Raw genomic sequence first — 17,977 nt, 5'->3', positions numbered from 1 at the left:
ACGAGGCTCGGAAACGGGTTTTAGCGCAATTGCCCGTAAGCGCTCAATCCTATTCCAGTTCGCCTTACCTCGACTTGTCTTTATTCAGCTATGACGAGNGTAAAAGCGAATGTGAACATCGCGCACCTTAACTTCACCTCATTGTCATCGATCTCTTGAGAGCAAATTCCCTCGCCTCAATGTCAACCTACGGTTCCATGCCCGACTCCAATTATTCAACGTTATTCGGTTTAACACACATCCGTTGTCTTTCAGATTCACCAACCGAGACTCTTACATCTTTCACAAGAAGCAACACACGAACACTCGCACCCATTTCTGCGTGATCTGCAAGAAAGGCTTCTTCAAGTCGTCGTGTCTAAATCGTCATATGAGATCGCATACGGGTGAAAGGCCGTACAAATGTGATTATTGCGGCAAAGGATTCAGCCAGAGTACTTCTTTGAAAGTGCATATGGCCAAATGTGGACAAAATCCGGGCTCAGAACCTCCAGAGGTTGACGTTCGAGCTCCTCCGAATAATGCATCAGGAGGAAAAAATGCCCAGATATTGGGCCTTTGAGGGTATATATACGCTAGTAACCTTGTTTTTTTCGGGTTGGAAGTGAAATTTCCAATCAATATTTTATGAATAGCCCTCGTAATCAAATAAATGAAGTTTTTTTGAAAGGACCTCATCAATGTGGCTTTCCAAGTCAGTCAAAAAAGGGCCTCCCACTACATCGATGGTTATATTTTCTACATTCAACGTACTCGTACAATAAATTAATCTAGGTCAATAAAAATTAAGAGAACTTAAGTAGAAATAGGTCCGGTTTTTTTCGGGTTAGAAAGGTCAAGAACCCACGGATCGGTTGGTGGTTTCAAAGGAAATGCAAAGTACGTTCATCCTTGGAGACTTTGAATCTCGCTAGGATCCATTTCTTCCACATAATTAGCTGGGAAGAGTCCAAATTGACCGCGAGAATCGCAACCCTGCCACCATCCAGGGTCAATTTTTTCAATATTAGTAATCACGTCATTGGGATCGAACGAGATCTCCGTCTCATCCGACGCCTCATAATCATACAAGGCTATGGCACAGATTCCCAAATCTCCTGGACTCTTCACAACATGCCCATTTGTGGATTGGGCCGCCACATCTGGAGGACTGGGAGTGGTAGGAACATCCTGGATTAAGTCAGGCTTAGCCGCTTCATTTTGCTCCGTGATATCGGGTTTGGCGGTCTCCTCTTCCGCCGCCGTTAGACCGTGTTCCTCATTCCCAAAGCTGGCGGGTGGAGGGACGAATAAATCGCCGCCAGCAACGGCAGCGGGGGGTGGACAAGGGCCGGGGGTAACAACAGATGATGGAGGAGGTGCAGGCTCTTCCTTGGGTTCTGGTACCGTTGGAGGCACATTACTAGCACTGGTCTGACGTCTGAAGTTGAGTTGACCCACGGATGAATTACGCTCAAACACGGATTTGGCGTCGGATGACCTTTGCGAGATGAGTCGTCGGGCCTCGTCATTCCTCTCTTTCTTAAGTTCATTGCTCCGATTCTGTCGGGCTTGTTCGTCTTGACGATCCATTTCTTGTTGAGCTTGCCATTGATCGGCTTCCGAGCGATGACCTTCTCCAGGGTTCTTCTCAGATTCCCGGATTTGCGAGATCTTCCTCTCCCGTTCCGTGACCAATTGCTCCCGCTTCTTGGAGTCCACTTCCTCTCTGGCTCGTCTTTCATTGTCGATTTGTTGCTGCTCAGAGATCTTCCGGGTCTTTTCAGCCTGAACCCGGGCTTTTTCTTTCCATTTTCTCCTTCTCCCAAAACTGCTCTCGTTCGCTCAATTTGGGCAATTCCCGCTGGGAATGATCCGCTGATGATTGGAACCCACGGGAGCCGGGATATCCTCCATGGTGGCTGCCATGGGCTTCTCTCGGAAGTTGTAGGTTGCGAGGAAGCTTTAGCCACTTTCTCCATGATCTCATCCACATCCACTTCATCATCATTCCGCGCATTGATCGTGACATGAGCCCCGTGGAAGTAAATTGGTAATATCTCTCAAGTGAGTGGCACACAGACCTTTCCGGGTCCCGGGGGCACTTTCCCCCTGCCAATGAACGAACACGAACTTGGCCAAGGACGTTCGAGGTCATCCACCCGACAGAAGGCATACATGATCTTATTGGCATTCAAGTCTTCCTTCATCTCCTCAATACCATCTTCACCGGAGGACATAAGCTTGAGGTCAAAGGAACTGCCCTCATAGCCGAACAGAGCCCAATCCGTGTCATCGTTGGGATCTAGTACGGCTTTCCAGGCCTTTTGCATGGCCGCACCGTGTTTATTCAGGTTCAAACCCATCGCGTTAAATGGTCACTGTCAATCAGAGATAATAATTTCACCCGTTCAAAGCTTCAGATTGATTGAAGTGAATGTGTCTAGTAAAGATTGAGAGGCTCTCAACTGAGACACAGGGGCAGTGTGTGATAATTATTATCTCTTTTGAGGGCGACAGTCACTTGTCATTTTGCGGTGCGGCCTCCTCTTGATTTCTTATTTTAGTCTTCCTTGGGGATTTGGTGAGGACAGGTCGCTGGAAGATCACAGATGTAGAGGTTTATGATGGGAGACTCTTGGTAAGAGGGTGGTTCGGTCAAGTATTTTTTTTCTATTTGTTGTTGATAAGAGAATAAAAAAATGGCTAAAAGTTAACAAAATAACTTCATCCAGTTAAATAGCCAGGATCAAGAAGAATGTGGGGGTAGTTTGTCAAGTTTATGGCAGTCTTGGATTGGATAGACTGCCAAAAGCCACTCCTTGAAGAGTGGATGGAAGAAGGGGAAAAGAGAAATGACTTGAGGCTTGCCAATTAGAGAATGAAAGTACCAAATTTGAGCCCTTTAGCCTTCGGTGGTTTGAAGGGAAGTAATTTTAGACCTCCCTGTCTAGGATTAGGGCTAAATTAAAGGAAGAGTTATGTCAATTGGGGAAAATTTCCATCAAATAACGCTCACTGTGTTGGTTATCGTTACCAAACTTTCTGTAAGACAATGTTGGAAAACAAACATGCAGAACCATGCCCATCAATCTTTGAATCTTTGAACTCATTGCAATAGGATGCTTTCAGATTCCCAAATCTGGCCATCTTCCGCCAAAATTCTTTGGCAGAACTCAATTTTTTTTTATGGCAGATCTCGGCCGGGGAGTAAAGCCGTGACGAGGGCAAAGAGGTAAACTGAGATTTGGGATGCGCTTTTAAAATTCATCGAAGCACTTCTGCACGATCGATTCGCCATGGGGGTTTCTTAGGGCTCTTTTAAACGCAAACGAAGCTGATTCGAGTCTTCCTTTCTGGATGATTTGCCTAATCTGAACACATTCAATGTCAAATTTCAGACCGGCCGGTGAAAAGCTACTTCAAGGCAAGGACTTATAGAAATATGGACTGTGAACGGGTTTTCCCACCAAATCGGTTGCTTCGGGTCAGAGCAACTCTGAAACTACATGTATCAATTCGATCGTTGCAATTAAAGGCAAGTCACTTTTTTGACAAATAATTGTTGTGCGGTTTGTTACAAAGTTTATAAAAATATTAAAGTTTATAAGCTCTTGCAGCTGACCAAGAAGAGGCTGAATATTCCGTTTTTTGTCTGGATTTCTTAACCGAAACAGAGGAATGAAGTTTCCCGAAAGTCATGTATTATCATTAGGGCCGGCCAAAACTTGCAGATAAATATGGTATTTATTGATACTAAATTTGCATTAAAAAAATCACCCGAGTTTGCACAAAAATTTTCAAATAAAACAGGCGGCAAAAGAAATAACTAAAACAATGCTTTGATTCAATTCATGCATTTGTGTTACAATTGATTTTTTTTCTTGAGCCTACTGTTGTTGCTAATGGCTAGTCGGAAAAATAATGTAATTTTGGTCAAAATTGTTTTTTGGTTATGAAAATCAACCAAAATAAATTCAGAACATGTAAAACTAAGTTATAAGAAGGTGATTAAAAGTTTTTTTTATTTGTTTTGTTATTCAAGTGTTATGGTGGTTTTAAGGCAAACATTGCTTGATTGTTGTTTTTCACGATCTTCTTGCTTTTTAAATCAATATTTATTGAATTTCAATGCAGTATTATATCTTTGAATTCTAAGTTGAAATCATATTTTGAAGCATCCTGAAGTCATGGTCCAAGACAAAGTTGATGAGTGATCTTTAAAATCAATACCATCATTGTGTGAGAATCTAAGGCAATAGAATCTAAAAAACGTACGGTATAGTACATAGAAAACGTAAAATGCACTTAGGAAGAGATGGTATAAATAAAGAAATTTATTAAGAATTGAAGCATACCAAATACCGTGTGGCGAATATTATCTTATACAATTTAAAATGATTGTTTTTTTTGATTAAAAGTAATTTTATGGACTTAAAGCCAATTCTAGAGATTTTGTGAGATCTGTAGATTCAGAAGAAATATCACTACCTCTTTTGGTCCTAAGATAGTAATTTGTGTCGCTCTGTTGCCCTTCATATTCGTAATGGGCAACATGTAGACAAATTCGGACCTGTCTGAAAGGGATGAGTCAAGCGAGAACGAGACAATCACAATTTTGAGAAAATTGAACAATCATAATCATTTCAAGGTTTTGAGAAGAAATTCAAGCTTTTGAGCTTCCTGAACTTTGTGACTAAGTTGTTTTTTTTTGGGTATGAGGCCAACCTAAGAGTCTTGATGTGTGGCGATAAACTGTGCTGATCAACCAACTAATATGCAAGAGACTCTGAGAAATGCAAGATTTGTGTCACTGACCTTTAAGGCCGTAAAACGGTTGCTTTTAATCAATCTTTTGAGCTTTTGAGACAACTCTTTGAAAAGTTCCCAGACTCGCCATCCTTTTGTGTGAAATATTTTTCATACATTGATAAGGTTGCAATTGGTTGATTGCACGCAACATTGATATTTATTGAAGAAAAGCTAATTCGATTTAGGTGCAATGGTTTTTTTTATAATTCAAGTTTTTTGTGGCTAAATTTCTTTGAAAAAACACACTAGCTTCCATGGGGTCCGGGTCAGATTCCTCGTAAAAGGAGAACAATGGAATGAAATCATTGCCTCGGATGTTATTGTGAGAAAAGTTTTGCGCAAAGCCAATAATCGAGAGGATGAGAAATACATCTTTCTAAAAATGGCATTAATCTATTACGACAATGGAGACAAAAAGATCTCAGTGAAAGTGGATAGGAAGGGAACAAAGGAGGAAGAGTAACATTGTGATGTGAAGCACTTTTTCATGAAGGAAGGGCAGAATAGCATTCATAAAAGTGGACATAGGCAAAGTATCGTTCTCGGGAAAGCAAAATAGAGAAATCCGAGTAATAGTCCATAATTTGAATCGAGAAACATTCACAAGAAACATATTTTCGAGAACTTCTTGATACTTACTGACTGATTGGTGGGAAATTCCTAATCTCTCTTTGAGGTAGTGTACACCACCGATTCGCCGATTTGTTTTTTCATTTACACCACCATAAATTCTGCAAAACTTGATCTGGCGAGTTCTTTTAAAGGCACGAGACATGACAGAAAATTTAGTAATGGCTTCAATTCCTTCCTTTAGCACATCTTTTGCGGAGTGAATCAAAAGCTTCCTGAAAAAGAGTGATATCATGACAAAATTATCTAGAATACCTAGAGTTGGACCTCTATTTCATTGGATGAGAAAAAAATCAAATCGAAACGAATCAGCCCTCAATACCATTCACTCTCAACTCAGTTATTTTGATTTCGTTTAAACAACTCAATTAAAAAAACCAATTCAATAACAACGGAATTGATATCCAATGTATGCTTAAAGCAACCTTCAAAGAACAGTCATCATGTCATTGCTTATGCGCACTGTATTCATTTCCCTTTCATTCAAGCTTGTGCCAAGGATGATTAGGATGGATGTCCATTACTTGGTTTTCCCGGGAATGGTTTAGCGAATCTTGCTATCTTGGGAAACAAAATTTGGTCGGGAAATAAAAAAAAAATCGGCAAAATTCGCCAAATAATTCCAAATGGCATTAACCTTTTTTGTTGATGGTTTGTGCCATGCTATGATTGAGAATAGTTTGAAGCATTGGACTGTTTGTTCTCACTCAGCAAGTCATTAAAATCATTGTCCTTTGATACCACGTTAATAGGGGACCACTGGCTAAAACTTTATGCCTTCATATTTACCCCAAAGCCATTATTTAACAGATAGATAATTTGTTGCGAGTCCATATTTTTCCATATATACGTTACTTCTTTCGGGATAATGAAAAGTTCTCAAAGGTTCTACAATGAGTTATAGTTGCGCGAAACATGGTCCAGGCTATAATAATTCCTCAAAATGACGAAAATAGCATCGCTATATGGCAAACATCGCCTTTCCTTGTGAAAAGGCATCTAAGGGCTTTCAAATTTGCACTTTTTGCTTGGATGAGATATTGAGGAGAGACTTTTAGTTGTATTTGGGGTACCCAATGAATGTGAGCTTCTTCAGGGGATTCTTCAATGAATAGATTCAAATAAAAGGCTAGTTCAACTATTATACAGATCATTTTAAAAAAGTCATTTTCTTCCTTTGACTCCGGCCAAGATTTTCTGGCTTAACCCTTACGGTTTCCGTTTGTGGGTAGAATCAAAATCATGCTTATGTTTGAGTGCCACTATTAATGAGTTCACTCGATGACTTGTGGTCTTTAATGTACGTTAAAGTTTTTGACATTACGCAAACCATATTGCATTGGTCATCAATCCTCTTACCTTAAGCTCATCTAAGTTCAAGAGAGCAATTACACCAAGAAGCTCGGCTCACCAATGCGCGGTTTCCACCCATACGCCCAAAAGACTTTCGAAAGAAGGAAAGAAGGGCCTTCCTCTCTCTCTTTGGAAAATATCAAGCCTCGGTACCTGCTTTTCTAGCTGCACAAATCGAGAGAAAGAGGAAGTGGACTCAGTCGCTTTTGAGAGTTCAGACCTAGATATTGACTCGAGTCTTAGCATGAAGAGTTCCAAGAACATTGTTAATTTAGAAGAGTACTAGAGTCAAGATCAAATGATGAGTGTTCCACAGGATTGGATCCAGTTCCTCACTGACGGTGTGGCTTTGGGAGTGGTGTGTGTTTTTGGCGTTTTGGCCAATTCTCTAGCTACTGTGGTTTTGGTCTTGGACAAGGGAGTTGAGCTCTCGCAGATCTTCACGCGGATTCTCATTGCTTTGATGACATACGATTCGGTGCTGCTCTTGGGGCTGTTTTCCATTTATAGTTGGCCCATGTTAAATGTGAACTTCCAAAGGGAGATCTACCCGTGGATCGTTCCTTACGTTCTACCTGTCGTGCAAATATCTTTAACGGGTAAGTGAGAACAGGGATCTTCAAAAGTAGTGGGGCATTGAAGTAGGAAAGGAAGATGACGTCACCGTCAAATTTTGGGATGTTTCTTGCCTCTTTTGAGGCTTCATAGTTTTTTGTTAAGGGATTAAGTTAGAGTTCCAGTTCATCGATCCATAAAGGAATGGTTCAATTAGTATTGTACTTTTATAAACTGTCACAGTATTATTCATTGACATGCTTAAAAATAACTTTTTACTTGAAAAAAAAGCCATTTTGGACTTACTTTTCCTCTTTAAGAACTTTCTATTTTTACAAGAGACTTTTTGAAACCTTACAAAAGTTTTTTTTGTATTATATGCCACTTTGTATGTTGGGCTTTTAATACATCTACTGTATTAAAAAGTACCCCTGTGACCTCCCAAAATTTGAGCTGATATCATCGTTTAGTTGCTACTTAAAGGAGTGAATAGTACTGATGAATGGCTCACTATCAAAAGGAAATGGGACCATTTGTGCGCCTTGCTAACGTTTGCTCTGCTGTTTTTTTAATCTCATGGATTGATGAAACCAAAATATGGTCTACTGAGCCACCGAACCATTGATTGGTATTTGTATGGTAAACAAATACCAGGATATTGCTCAATTATAGAAAGAAAACGCCAAGCTGATTTATCATTAAACCTTGTTCGTAATACCAATTGTTTTGCTCTTCTCTTTGATCTTTGCGAATGCATTTTGTTCAGTCGGACCTTTTTAAGAGGAAAGAAGGCATGCCCAAAAAAAGTAGTGGTACATAAACTATTTCTGCAATTCAATGACCAAAACATTTAGAACAAAGCTGAAGAAATTCGTAACTATGAGTTTTCCTACATAAATTCCATTGCCAGTCAATGTAATGACTATGAGAGGCTTTGTAGTCGAGAGAATCGGTTGAAAAGCTTTTGAGGCAGAGTGAAGTCGTCCTTTGAGATTGTCCCCTGACCTTGGAATTTAACACGCTTTGAGAGTATCGCTTTTCCATAAAAGGCTTTCTCGTGCATTTCCTCTTCAAAGCTCGTTGAATCCATGCTAGATTGCTTGCTTGCTAGATTTGCTTGATTGATTGCTAGAACACCCTTTCTTTGACAAGTGATTTTTTGATCTGTTTTGCACTCATATCTATGGAAATGTAATGCACCCCAAAAAGTTATAAAAAAAATGTTCATTTATCACTCAATAATGGCACAGCCGGTTAGCCGAAACTGCATTGCCCAAATGAGAAATAAGTTATTAAAATGTTTCAAAAACGTTGTAGTTTGACGAGTTATTTAAGTTGTTTGGAGGTTTTAGAGTTTAAAGGCTGTCTAAATGTTCTTTTTTTTCACCAGCTTATTCCTCATTGGGTATAAAATACTTCTTTATTTTGTCTGAATTTAATTAACACAAAATGATATTATAGTGCAAACTCCTATTGAATTTTCTTAATTTTTAGTTCATGCGTTTAAAGGTCATCTAAAACAAATCAAATATTTTTTTTTGTTTTCACACTTCCTTACCGCTGCTGGGAGTGAAATCCCAACAATTCAAGACGAGAAATATATTCATTTTATCTAACTTTTATTTATATACATTTTACTTGATCCGCCAACGAATTAGAGTTGGCTGATCTGGCTAACCACGGACTTCTAGAAATATGGACTGCGAACGAGCTTCCCGGCAAATCGGCCTGCTCTTGGTCATAGCCACTCTGAGCCACTTTTCGAATTAAGGTAATAAAATAAGAAACGTAGATCTCTTCAATTAACGGTAGGTGTAGCGAGATGCTAATTCGAGCTACTGCGTTAGCTCCAATCCCTTATAAATACCGTTGTATGTGAAATACAAAACCAGTGCGATGTGAACAACTCTACTCACTGCACCTTGAGTGGCTTGCGGTCCTCATTGTGTTACATAGGTCAATTTTAAATCATTTACATGCAAAGTCGATCGTTTCAAAGTTATGTTGTCAAAAGCTTATGTAGCTGACCAAGAGCAGGCAGAAAATTCAAATTTTATGTAATGTTTACAACATAACTTTGAGCATGTCTCCTGAGTTCCCTAACCATAGGTTTGGGCTCAAACTTGGTTGAGTTCATGTATTCAACAAGATCTTGTGGTCGTATCAAGTGCTTATTTCGAAAAAGATGAGCGGTTTAGGTGATAGGATATTTTTACTTCCGTTTGCAGTCCATATCTCTAGAAGTCCGTGGGCTAACCCTTGAACGGGAACTTTAGCAAAAACTTGTCCAAGTCTGACTTAAATCCTGATACCGGATTAACGCCTACATACACCTTACGAATATTTGAATGCAGCAAATTGAACAATGAAGGAGCCCGAGAAAGAAGAGTGTTGGACTTCATTGTTTAACTAGTCTGGATTCTGGAATTGCTCGTCTCACTAGTAGCGTCAAATAAAAAGGATAGCAAGAAACTACAATCAAGTTCACAGAGAAAGGTAATACTTGCCATTAGTTACATATCAGTTTTAACCAAAATATGGAATCTATGGAGGACACTGTCAAAGTAAATCAAGTAATTTGGGACTAAAAATACATTTATCTCTTCTTATGTAATTCAAGACAAGAAAATGAAAGTGTAGCAAGTTATTATTCATAGATGAATTTTAAGCAAGCATTGACAAAAAGTTCGAAAATTCATAATCTTTCCACCAAAATCCTCTGTTTTATGTAATTTTACAGTTACAAATAACGAAATAAGTTAACATTTGATTTAAGCAAAAAATAATACTTCAAATTATCACCATAGGAAGAGGACGGTAGTACATTCAAAACCAGTTTTCTTTACCGTACTGTAATTCGTGATCAATTCAGACTCCGACAAAATAAGTTGTTTTACACGTCGAGCAAAATTTACAAAAGAGTTGAACCGAGGTATTGGGAAGAAAACCGGTTAGTGCAACCCTCTCGAATTTCTGCTCGACATACGAACAACAGTTTTTGTCGGAGCCCAGTGATCATTCTGCAAACAACATTCCCGAAAGAAAATCCAGTCAACCAAAACTTTCAATGCCATGCAGCACTTGGGTAACTGGTCGTCTGAATTGGTTGTGATAAAATGCATTATTCGATTTCCTTAGGAGGGCAGGATTGTTGGATTATTGCATCACATGCATTTTTGATCTTTTTTGCCACTCATATCTATGCGCACGCTCCCTCATAACTAAGGCCGGCCAAAGCTTGCAGAAAAGTATGACATTTATTGACACCAAATTTGCATAAACAATCGAACGAATTTGCAAACAAATTGCAGAAACTTTCCAAAACATATTCATCAACTCGCTCTGGGGTGTCTGTAAGGGCTATGTTTGCCTTCCATATCAGACAAAATGTAGATGAAAAAGAAAATTATATCATATCATCCAGCACCTGGATTTGAAGGTGCTCTCCCTAGGTAGCAGGTTCTTGCCTTGTCCATGGGGCCTCCTGCCCTGATCAGTAGGGCTCGGAAGTAAAATTCTTTTAGAGGGTCAAATAATCACTAACAATTTTTTTGAAAGCACGGAATAGCATTTTCCGCAAGAAAAAAAATCTCAATTTCTCAAATGCAAAGATATAAGCCTATTTCAAAGCTAAAAAGACATAAAAAGTCGACGTGAAACTAATTTTGCAAAAGTTTGAAGCAATTAATTCCCACAAGTTTAAATGTAATTCATTATTTCAAAATCTTAGAAATCAAAAGCCCTCAACATCCGAAGAGTGAGTTGAACAAAGTTATCACAGGTTAGTGACCCATTTTAATTTTTAAAATGTTGGTGTGTTTGCTCCCCCCCCCAAAAAAATGGCAAATGTTTGAAGAACTTTAGGAGCTTAAGGAGGAGCTGAATATTGGCCGTTGATTATAGAAAGATTAGAAGACCTGGATCTGGTTTTAATTCTGAAACAGGAATCGTCTACAGATGCAACCATTGATAAATTAGCTTCAATTTTTAAGGAAGTTTGCTCCAATCTAGCAATAACTGAATGTGATCCAATAGGTGGTACACGGACAAAAATTCCAAAATATAGGAAGACTTTGTTCAAAAAAAGTTGCAAACAAGCCAAAAGGCTGAAGGGCACTTCGAATCCAGCAATTGTGGGTAGTCTCCAAAAAAGTTGGACCTAATTCAGGGTAAGATTAAGGCCTCCATCGAATATAACCAGTTACAAACTGAGAGTAAGGTGGTTCAGGAGTCATATCGAATCCAGGCTTTTTTTCTCTCTCGTATGCGAACTCTAAGAGAAAAATGAAACCCCCTGTTGGGCCTTTTGAGGTTGATGGGGAAGCCATTAGCAATTAGGAGACTATGGCTAACATGCTTGGAGATCAGTTCCCCAATGTGTTTCAAACCCACTGAGTTCAGAAGTGACAGCTCATTGCTCTGAAGATGAGTCTGTTGAGATTGACAAGGTCAGTCAAGTTGAGCGTTTAGATGATCTTGTAGTCACAGATCAAGATGCTTTAGAGGCCATCAGGGACTTGAGGCTTTCGAGCTCTCCTGGTCCTGATGGTGTGGCATCTCAGTTTCTGATGAGATGCTCACTGGTTCTTGCTCCTGGTTTCACGTACTTGATGCGTTGCATCTTGGATCAGGGCAAGTTCCCCTCTTCTCTGAAGGTAGCTCATGTTGTTCCAATTTTCAAAGTAACTACAGGCCGACTTCTCTCACTTCGAATATTGCGAAGGTGTTTGAGAAGATGATGAAGTTCAAACTTGTTGAATTTCTTGAAGTACATGAAGTCATTCCTCCTAGCCAGCATGGGTTCCGAGCACATTTTAGCACGGTTACCCAACTGATTGAGCATTAAGAGCAGGTCATTGAGGGACTGGAAAGGCATGAGCCAGTTGATGTTGTCTATCTTGATTTTGTCAAGGCCCTTGATCAAGTAGAACAAGGCCTTTTGTTGAATAGACTTCATGACATTGGGATCCAAGGCAAGGTTCTCAATTGCTTAAGAAGTTTCATTCAGGATAGGTAGCAAATTGTTAAGGTCGAGGGATCCCTTAGTGACACACATGAAGTCAAGTCGGGTGTTCCCCAGGGCTCCATCTTTAAGTTTCCTTCTTTATTAAAGCTAGCTCACCTTGTTCCAATTTTTAAAGGGGGAGATAAGTCGCTCCCCAGTAACTATAGGCCGATTTCTCTCTTAGAATATTGCAAAGGTGTTTGAAAAGATCACGAAGTTGAATTTATTGAAGTCAATGAAGTCGTTCCGAACACATATTAGCACGGTTACCCAACTGATTGAGCATTTAAAGCAGGTCATTGAGGGACTGGAAAGACACGAGGCAGCTGATGTTGTCTATCTTGATTTTGCCAAGGCCTTTGATAAAGTTGACCATGGCCTTCTGTTGAAAAGACTTCATGACATTGGGATCCAAGGCAAGGTTCTCAATTGGTTAAGAAGTTTCATTCAGGATAGGTAGCAAACTGTTAAGGTCGAGGGATCCCTTAGTGTCACACATGAAGTCAAGTCGGGTGTGTCCCAGGGCTCCATCTTGGGGCCCCTCCTTTTTATAATATTCGTTGCCCCGCTTCAAAAGCTTAGTATTACTGCCAATCTCTCTACTTATGCTGACGATACAAAGTTACTTTTGGGTAAGAATGGCCAAGATTCCACTAGCCTTGCAAAAGACTTAGAAATAATCTCTTCTTGGGTTACTGAGAGGAATATGGCCCTGAACGGAATGAAGTTCCACTCAATGACGTTTGGGTCAACTCCTATGAATACTCCACTCATGGATAATGGAGGTAAAGATAATGAGCAGATCTCATCAATGAAAGATCTAGGTGTAGTCCTCAAAATAATGGAAAATTCGATGAGCATATCCAGGTGAAGGTGGGTAAAGCTTTTCAAATATGTGGTTGGATGTATCGCACGTTTAAGTCCATAGATAGCATCACGATGCTAACTCTGTACAAGTCGATGGTTCAGCCACATCTTGAATATGCTTCACCCATTTGGGCTCCAATGAGTTCAGTAGGTTTGCAAAAGGTCAAATAAGTCCAATGATGTTTTTCTAGGAACATCACAGGAATGAGAGAGCTCTCGTATTGGGAGAGACTAGTTTTCTATACTAGTTCTCTATTCTAGTTTTCTAATTCTAGTGACCGTAGAGGCTTAATGTGCTTATTGAGAGTACCTTCAAGCCCTCGAGAATCCAGGCTAGTTCGAGCAATGAAGTCCACTTCTCTTCTTTCTCGGGCTCCTTCATTGCTTAATTTGCTTCCCTCTAATATTCGTAGGGAATACGTAGGCCTTGTTGATCTGGTCGCATCTTTCAAGTCAGACTTGGACAAGTTTTTAGATAGCATTCCTGATCAACCCTGCATTCAAGGACTAGCTCGGTCTGCCAACTCAAATTCGTTGGTGCACCAAATCTCATTTAAAGATTAAAGGGTAATGAATAGACGAATTATAATCTTTCATTTTGATACTACTGGGGATTACATTTCCCGTAGCGGTTAGAAAAGCTCGTGAAAAACCAAACCAAACCAAATAAATAAATAAATAAACAGGGTGACTGTTTAATTAAGATCGTAGCTTTACTGAAGTGGAGCATGAACCATTATGAAAACCCACCTTGTCACCTTCATTCTGAACTGCACGTGTGTTCTTGACATTTGAACTACAACGCATACTCCAAGTTGATGTGTCAAGTAAGATCCCATTCTACCATAAGGTAGCATATAAATTGGTACCCCAACTTTATCCGGATATGATTCCTCAGAGAAATATTTCTAGGACCTACTTTTAGATGCCAATCCCATTCTTACACCCTTTTTGATTACTCGCGAACATATAAGTTTTAACATCCTGTCAGACGTCATAATTTCTTAATTGAAGTTAAGCACCGCTACTGTTGTTTTAGAACGTTTGCGTTTGCCCAATGGTCTGAGTGTGCCTGCTACTTGTGATGTACATATTTCCGCTTCGCAGAATAAAGAAACACCGTGGATAGTCTTGCTCTCACATGGTGGCCTAGAGGCAACTCGAAGCTTAATGAAGTTATTCTAAGCAGAGTTCTAGTTTACGCATTTCTAAGGTCTATCGGGCAACTTAATTCAAAGATCCTTACTACACTTGAAGACGATTCCTCCATCGTGCTTGTTCATTTATTTGATATGATTGATTACCTAGTTTGATTACGTCTGATGAACGATTTAACCAATGGCATTCCCTTTCCCAGGGTCTCGAGCGACATAATGGCTATTTCATCTATTGTCCACGTTACCGTCACATTCAGAGGCATGGCTTTCATTCACTTTTTATCAACCACGATAGTTTCAATTCGACCGTATGTAACATGATTTTTGAAAGAGGAAGTTGAACGAGTTTTGACTGTTTAATACATTTCCGTTTTGTTTAATTCAAGACAATTTACATTTTAAGGGTTTCCCAATTTTCTTAACCCTTTAGAACATAACAGACCGCGGGCGGAAATCTGGGATTGCACGAGTTAGTCATCAGATGGCCAAACATTAGAGGGTTACCCATCCTCTGAAGACTCTATGTTAGTCTGTTTATATAGTATGGTGTTAGATTTTTCAACCATTAATTTGAATGAAAACTTGAAACTCAATATGATTAAGCATTTATTTGAATGCGGGGAAGGGATTTTGAGAAAGCCCAAAGACAGGCCCTTAATTTCTTTTCACCCTGTATATTCGAACGCTTTTTTGTACGTGTTGATGTTTGGCTCTTCTGAAGAGCTTTTTTGTTAGCTACTTTCATAGATCTTTTCTAAATGTTTTGAATCACAATCTTTGTAATAACGTTACTGACTTTAGTTACCTTATGCAAATAGAGACTGTTTGCTTCTTTGCTACGGGGTCAGATGACAACTCTCTCCCTTGGGCTGCCATCCGATCTGATGATGGGTGCCCCGATGAAGACGTATTTCCGCTTTGTTATCACAACCAACAATCTTTCTTACCTTACTCTAGAAAATGACCGCAGGTTGGTCCATTTCAGTTGTTAAAGTAGCAACCACAAAAAAAGCTTTGACAGGGATCGAACTAAGGGTAGCCAAGGATGTCTTAACGATGAGTTCAGCAGGTTTGCAAAAGTTCCAACAAGTCCAAAGATGTTTCACTAGGAACATCATAGGAATGAGAGAGCTCTGGCATTGGGAGAGACTACAAAAGTTGGGACTGTACAGTGTTCAGAGAAGGAATAATAGAGCGTGGTGCGTGCGGAAGGCCCGTGGTTGCAGTGACCCGCCCGTGGGTGCAGCGGAAGGTCCGTGGATGCAGTGGTGACTAGGCCAGGTCGACCGTGGGAATGACGAGATTTGTTCCAAACAACTGACTAGATAAACGTGCATATGAAATAGATAATACATAGATGACTAAAGTAGATTATAGTAGGTGACTAGGAGGATTGACTAGATGTTGCAGGCTTTGACTTAGATCCATCCTCCATCCGGGTCACCACGACCACCCGTCCTCCCCAAGCATCCAGGCATTGATGTCTCTCCCCCAGCGCCTCGGTCACCCCACGGTCGACCTGGCCAACCCCCCGCTACACCCACGGACCTTTCGCTGCACCCACGGGCGGTTCACTGCAACCACGAACCTTATGCACGCACCACGCTCTCGCTGCGACCACGGCCATCCCGCTGCACCATGCCCACCCGCTGCAACCACGGCCATTCCGCACGCATCAGGTCTCTTTCGGGCTCAAGTTCCGCATTGGCGTCCTTAGCCGTCTGGGGGAAGGTTCTTCCGCCAGGAGGCGGCTACTAACGACTACGCCATGTATTATTACCGGATGGTGGCTGTTGACTAGATCTTTTTTGTTCGGTTGTGGAGGTATTCATAATTAGTGAAAATGTCTATGGCGGGTATTATGGTCGGAGCATAGTATTAGAGTATATACATAGAGCATTGGTAAATGTAAATTGATGTCGGTGACTAGAATATAACATTAGGGAAGGTATCAAATACTGTACGTCTGCAAAAGCATCCATGAGCTTTGTACCAACCCAGGATTTAGGGTTAATTCCAGTGACCGAAGAGGCTTAATGTGCGTTTTAAGAGCACTTTAAAGCCCGGGAAAAAACAATTGTAAATTAGGAGTACACTTAGTTAGCTCTTGAATATAAATAATGACGTCATCTATTTCACCGTTACTTAGTAAAATGGGATTTAATGGTCCAAATTTCATCGTTTTTTTGCAACAAGATGCCCCGGTTATATGTTAATCTAATTTCCCAAATGTCGATTTTCATTATCACAAAAATGAACAATTCTTTTTCTTGCATAATCTCAAAATTACTTAAAACCTTATACAACCATATATAAAACCCACAAAAAAGCAGATTTTTAAAAATTATTGTAGAACCGTCCAAAGGACATTTAGTTCACACTTTCACAAATATCCATGAAGTCTTAAAAACTATTTTTAATCAGTTTCAACAAAATCTTCAAATAACGACAAAATCTATGACATTGTTTGTTGTATCTATAGTCTTCAGAATTCAAGTGAATGGGTAACTAAGTGTACACATGATGATTGCAATGATTGTAAAACACATTTTCAAAGATTGCACCTTTAGTGTGTTGTTAAGTGAGATTATATAACATTTTTAGCTATTGTGAGGCTATGCAAGAAAAAGAAAAATAATCTTTCATTTTTGTGAAATTGAAAATCGATATTAATTATTTGGAAAACTAAATTAACATATATCTAGGGCATTTTGGGGCAAAAAAACGATGACATTTGGACCATATGATATAATAATATATATTCAAGAGCTAACTAACTAAGTGTGCTCCTAATTTACATTGGGTAGGTTTTTGAAAATTTTAGTGTTTATGATGTTGTATCATGTTTAGAAGTCCATAAAGCAATAAAATCAAAATTATTTACTTGAATTTTCTGAGGGAGAAAATGCCAAGATGTTTAGGAATTTCCGTCAAAACTTCAAAGGGTATTTTACCACTGTGTATCCTAATATCAAATATGCATTAACAATTCTCTGATGGCACTAGACTAAAACTACTACTAAACTTCAACTTTTCCCTTTTGCCCACCCAAATCCTAGAAACAATGATTTGTTTTATCTCATTCTTCAGTATCTTTTTCCCATTACTTGAACGTTATGGAGAGCTTGGATACATTATGAAAGCACTCAAAAATGGATGACCAGGAAAAGACTCAAATTGTTTCAAGCTACTATGAACGACATTGAAGTTGCGTCAATTGCTCATGTTATCATACCCAAAAGAGTATCTTTAGTGCTTTTGTACTCAGAGCTTTGATCATGATTTTCTTTGTGTCCTTTCCCTCTCTAAACAAGGAAAATAAACGTAATTAAGGATTCGCGTTAATTTTATCTTTTCGCATTGAAAGAAATATCCGATCCCAAAAATGATCGTCACCACCAAAAGTGTTATTTTCTGAACATAAAACATGCAGGTAGCATTAAAGCATAGGGCTGCATTCTTTTTAATGAGGGAATGATAAATTTTGCGTTAAGGTTTGTGTGATGGTCTCCACCTTGATTATCCAGTTATCATTTCTTGGTCTTTTGCCCGCTTAGAATGCTGAAAATACAATAATAAGGGAAATATGTAATAGCCTACTTGGAAATACCCAAGAGCA

General features: G+C 39.5%; 3 protein-coding genes across 3 annotated transcripts in view; 2 read left to right on the top strand and 1 right to left on the bottom strand.

The window, feature by feature from the left end:
* Positions 1–672, top strand: part of LOC131891016 (zinc finger protein 391-like) — a 3,304-nt gene extending 2,632 nt beyond the window's left edge. Inside the window, exon 5 of the mRNA XM_059240497.1 lies at positions 256–672. Within this exon, the coding sequence (XP_059096480.1) occupies positions 256–562 (307 nt within the window). The 3' untranslated portion in view covers positions 563–672. The remainder of the gene's footprint in view (positions 1–255) is intronic.
* A 40-nt stretch (positions 673–712) lies between these two features.
* Positions 713–2,803, bottom strand: LOC131891026 (drebrin-like protein A). The gene is given in 4 exon segments (XM_059240508.1): positions 713–1,932; positions 1,935–2,027; positions 2,029–2,135; positions 2,138–2,803. Coding segments are annotated over 4 exon segments (1,455 nt in total). The 5' UTR covers positions 2,346–2,803; the 3' UTR covers positions 713–885.
* Positions 2,804–6,823: 4,020 nt separating this feature from the next.
* LOC131876952 (FMRFamide receptor-like) overlaps positions 6,824–17,977 on the top strand; it is a 44,733-nt gene continuing 33,579 nt past the window's right edge. The window contains exon 1 of the mRNA XM_059222498.1: positions 6,824–7,373. Coding sequence (XP_059078481.1) covers positions 7,073–7,373 — 301 coding nt within the window. The 5' untranslated portion in view covers positions 6,824–7,072. The remainder of the gene's footprint in view (positions 7,374–17,977) is intronic.

The sequence above is a fragment of the Tigriopus californicus genome, chromosome 2, assembly GCF_007210705.1.
Source record: "Tigriopus californicus strain San Diego chromosome 2, Tcal_SD_v2.1, whole genome shotgun sequence".
NCBI lineage: Eukaryota > Metazoa > Arthropoda > Copepoda > Harpacticoida > Harpacticidae > Tigriopus > Tigriopus californicus.
The sequence above is the reverse complement of the archived record's forward strand: the minus strand, read 5'-3'. Positions and strand labels throughout refer to the sequence as shown.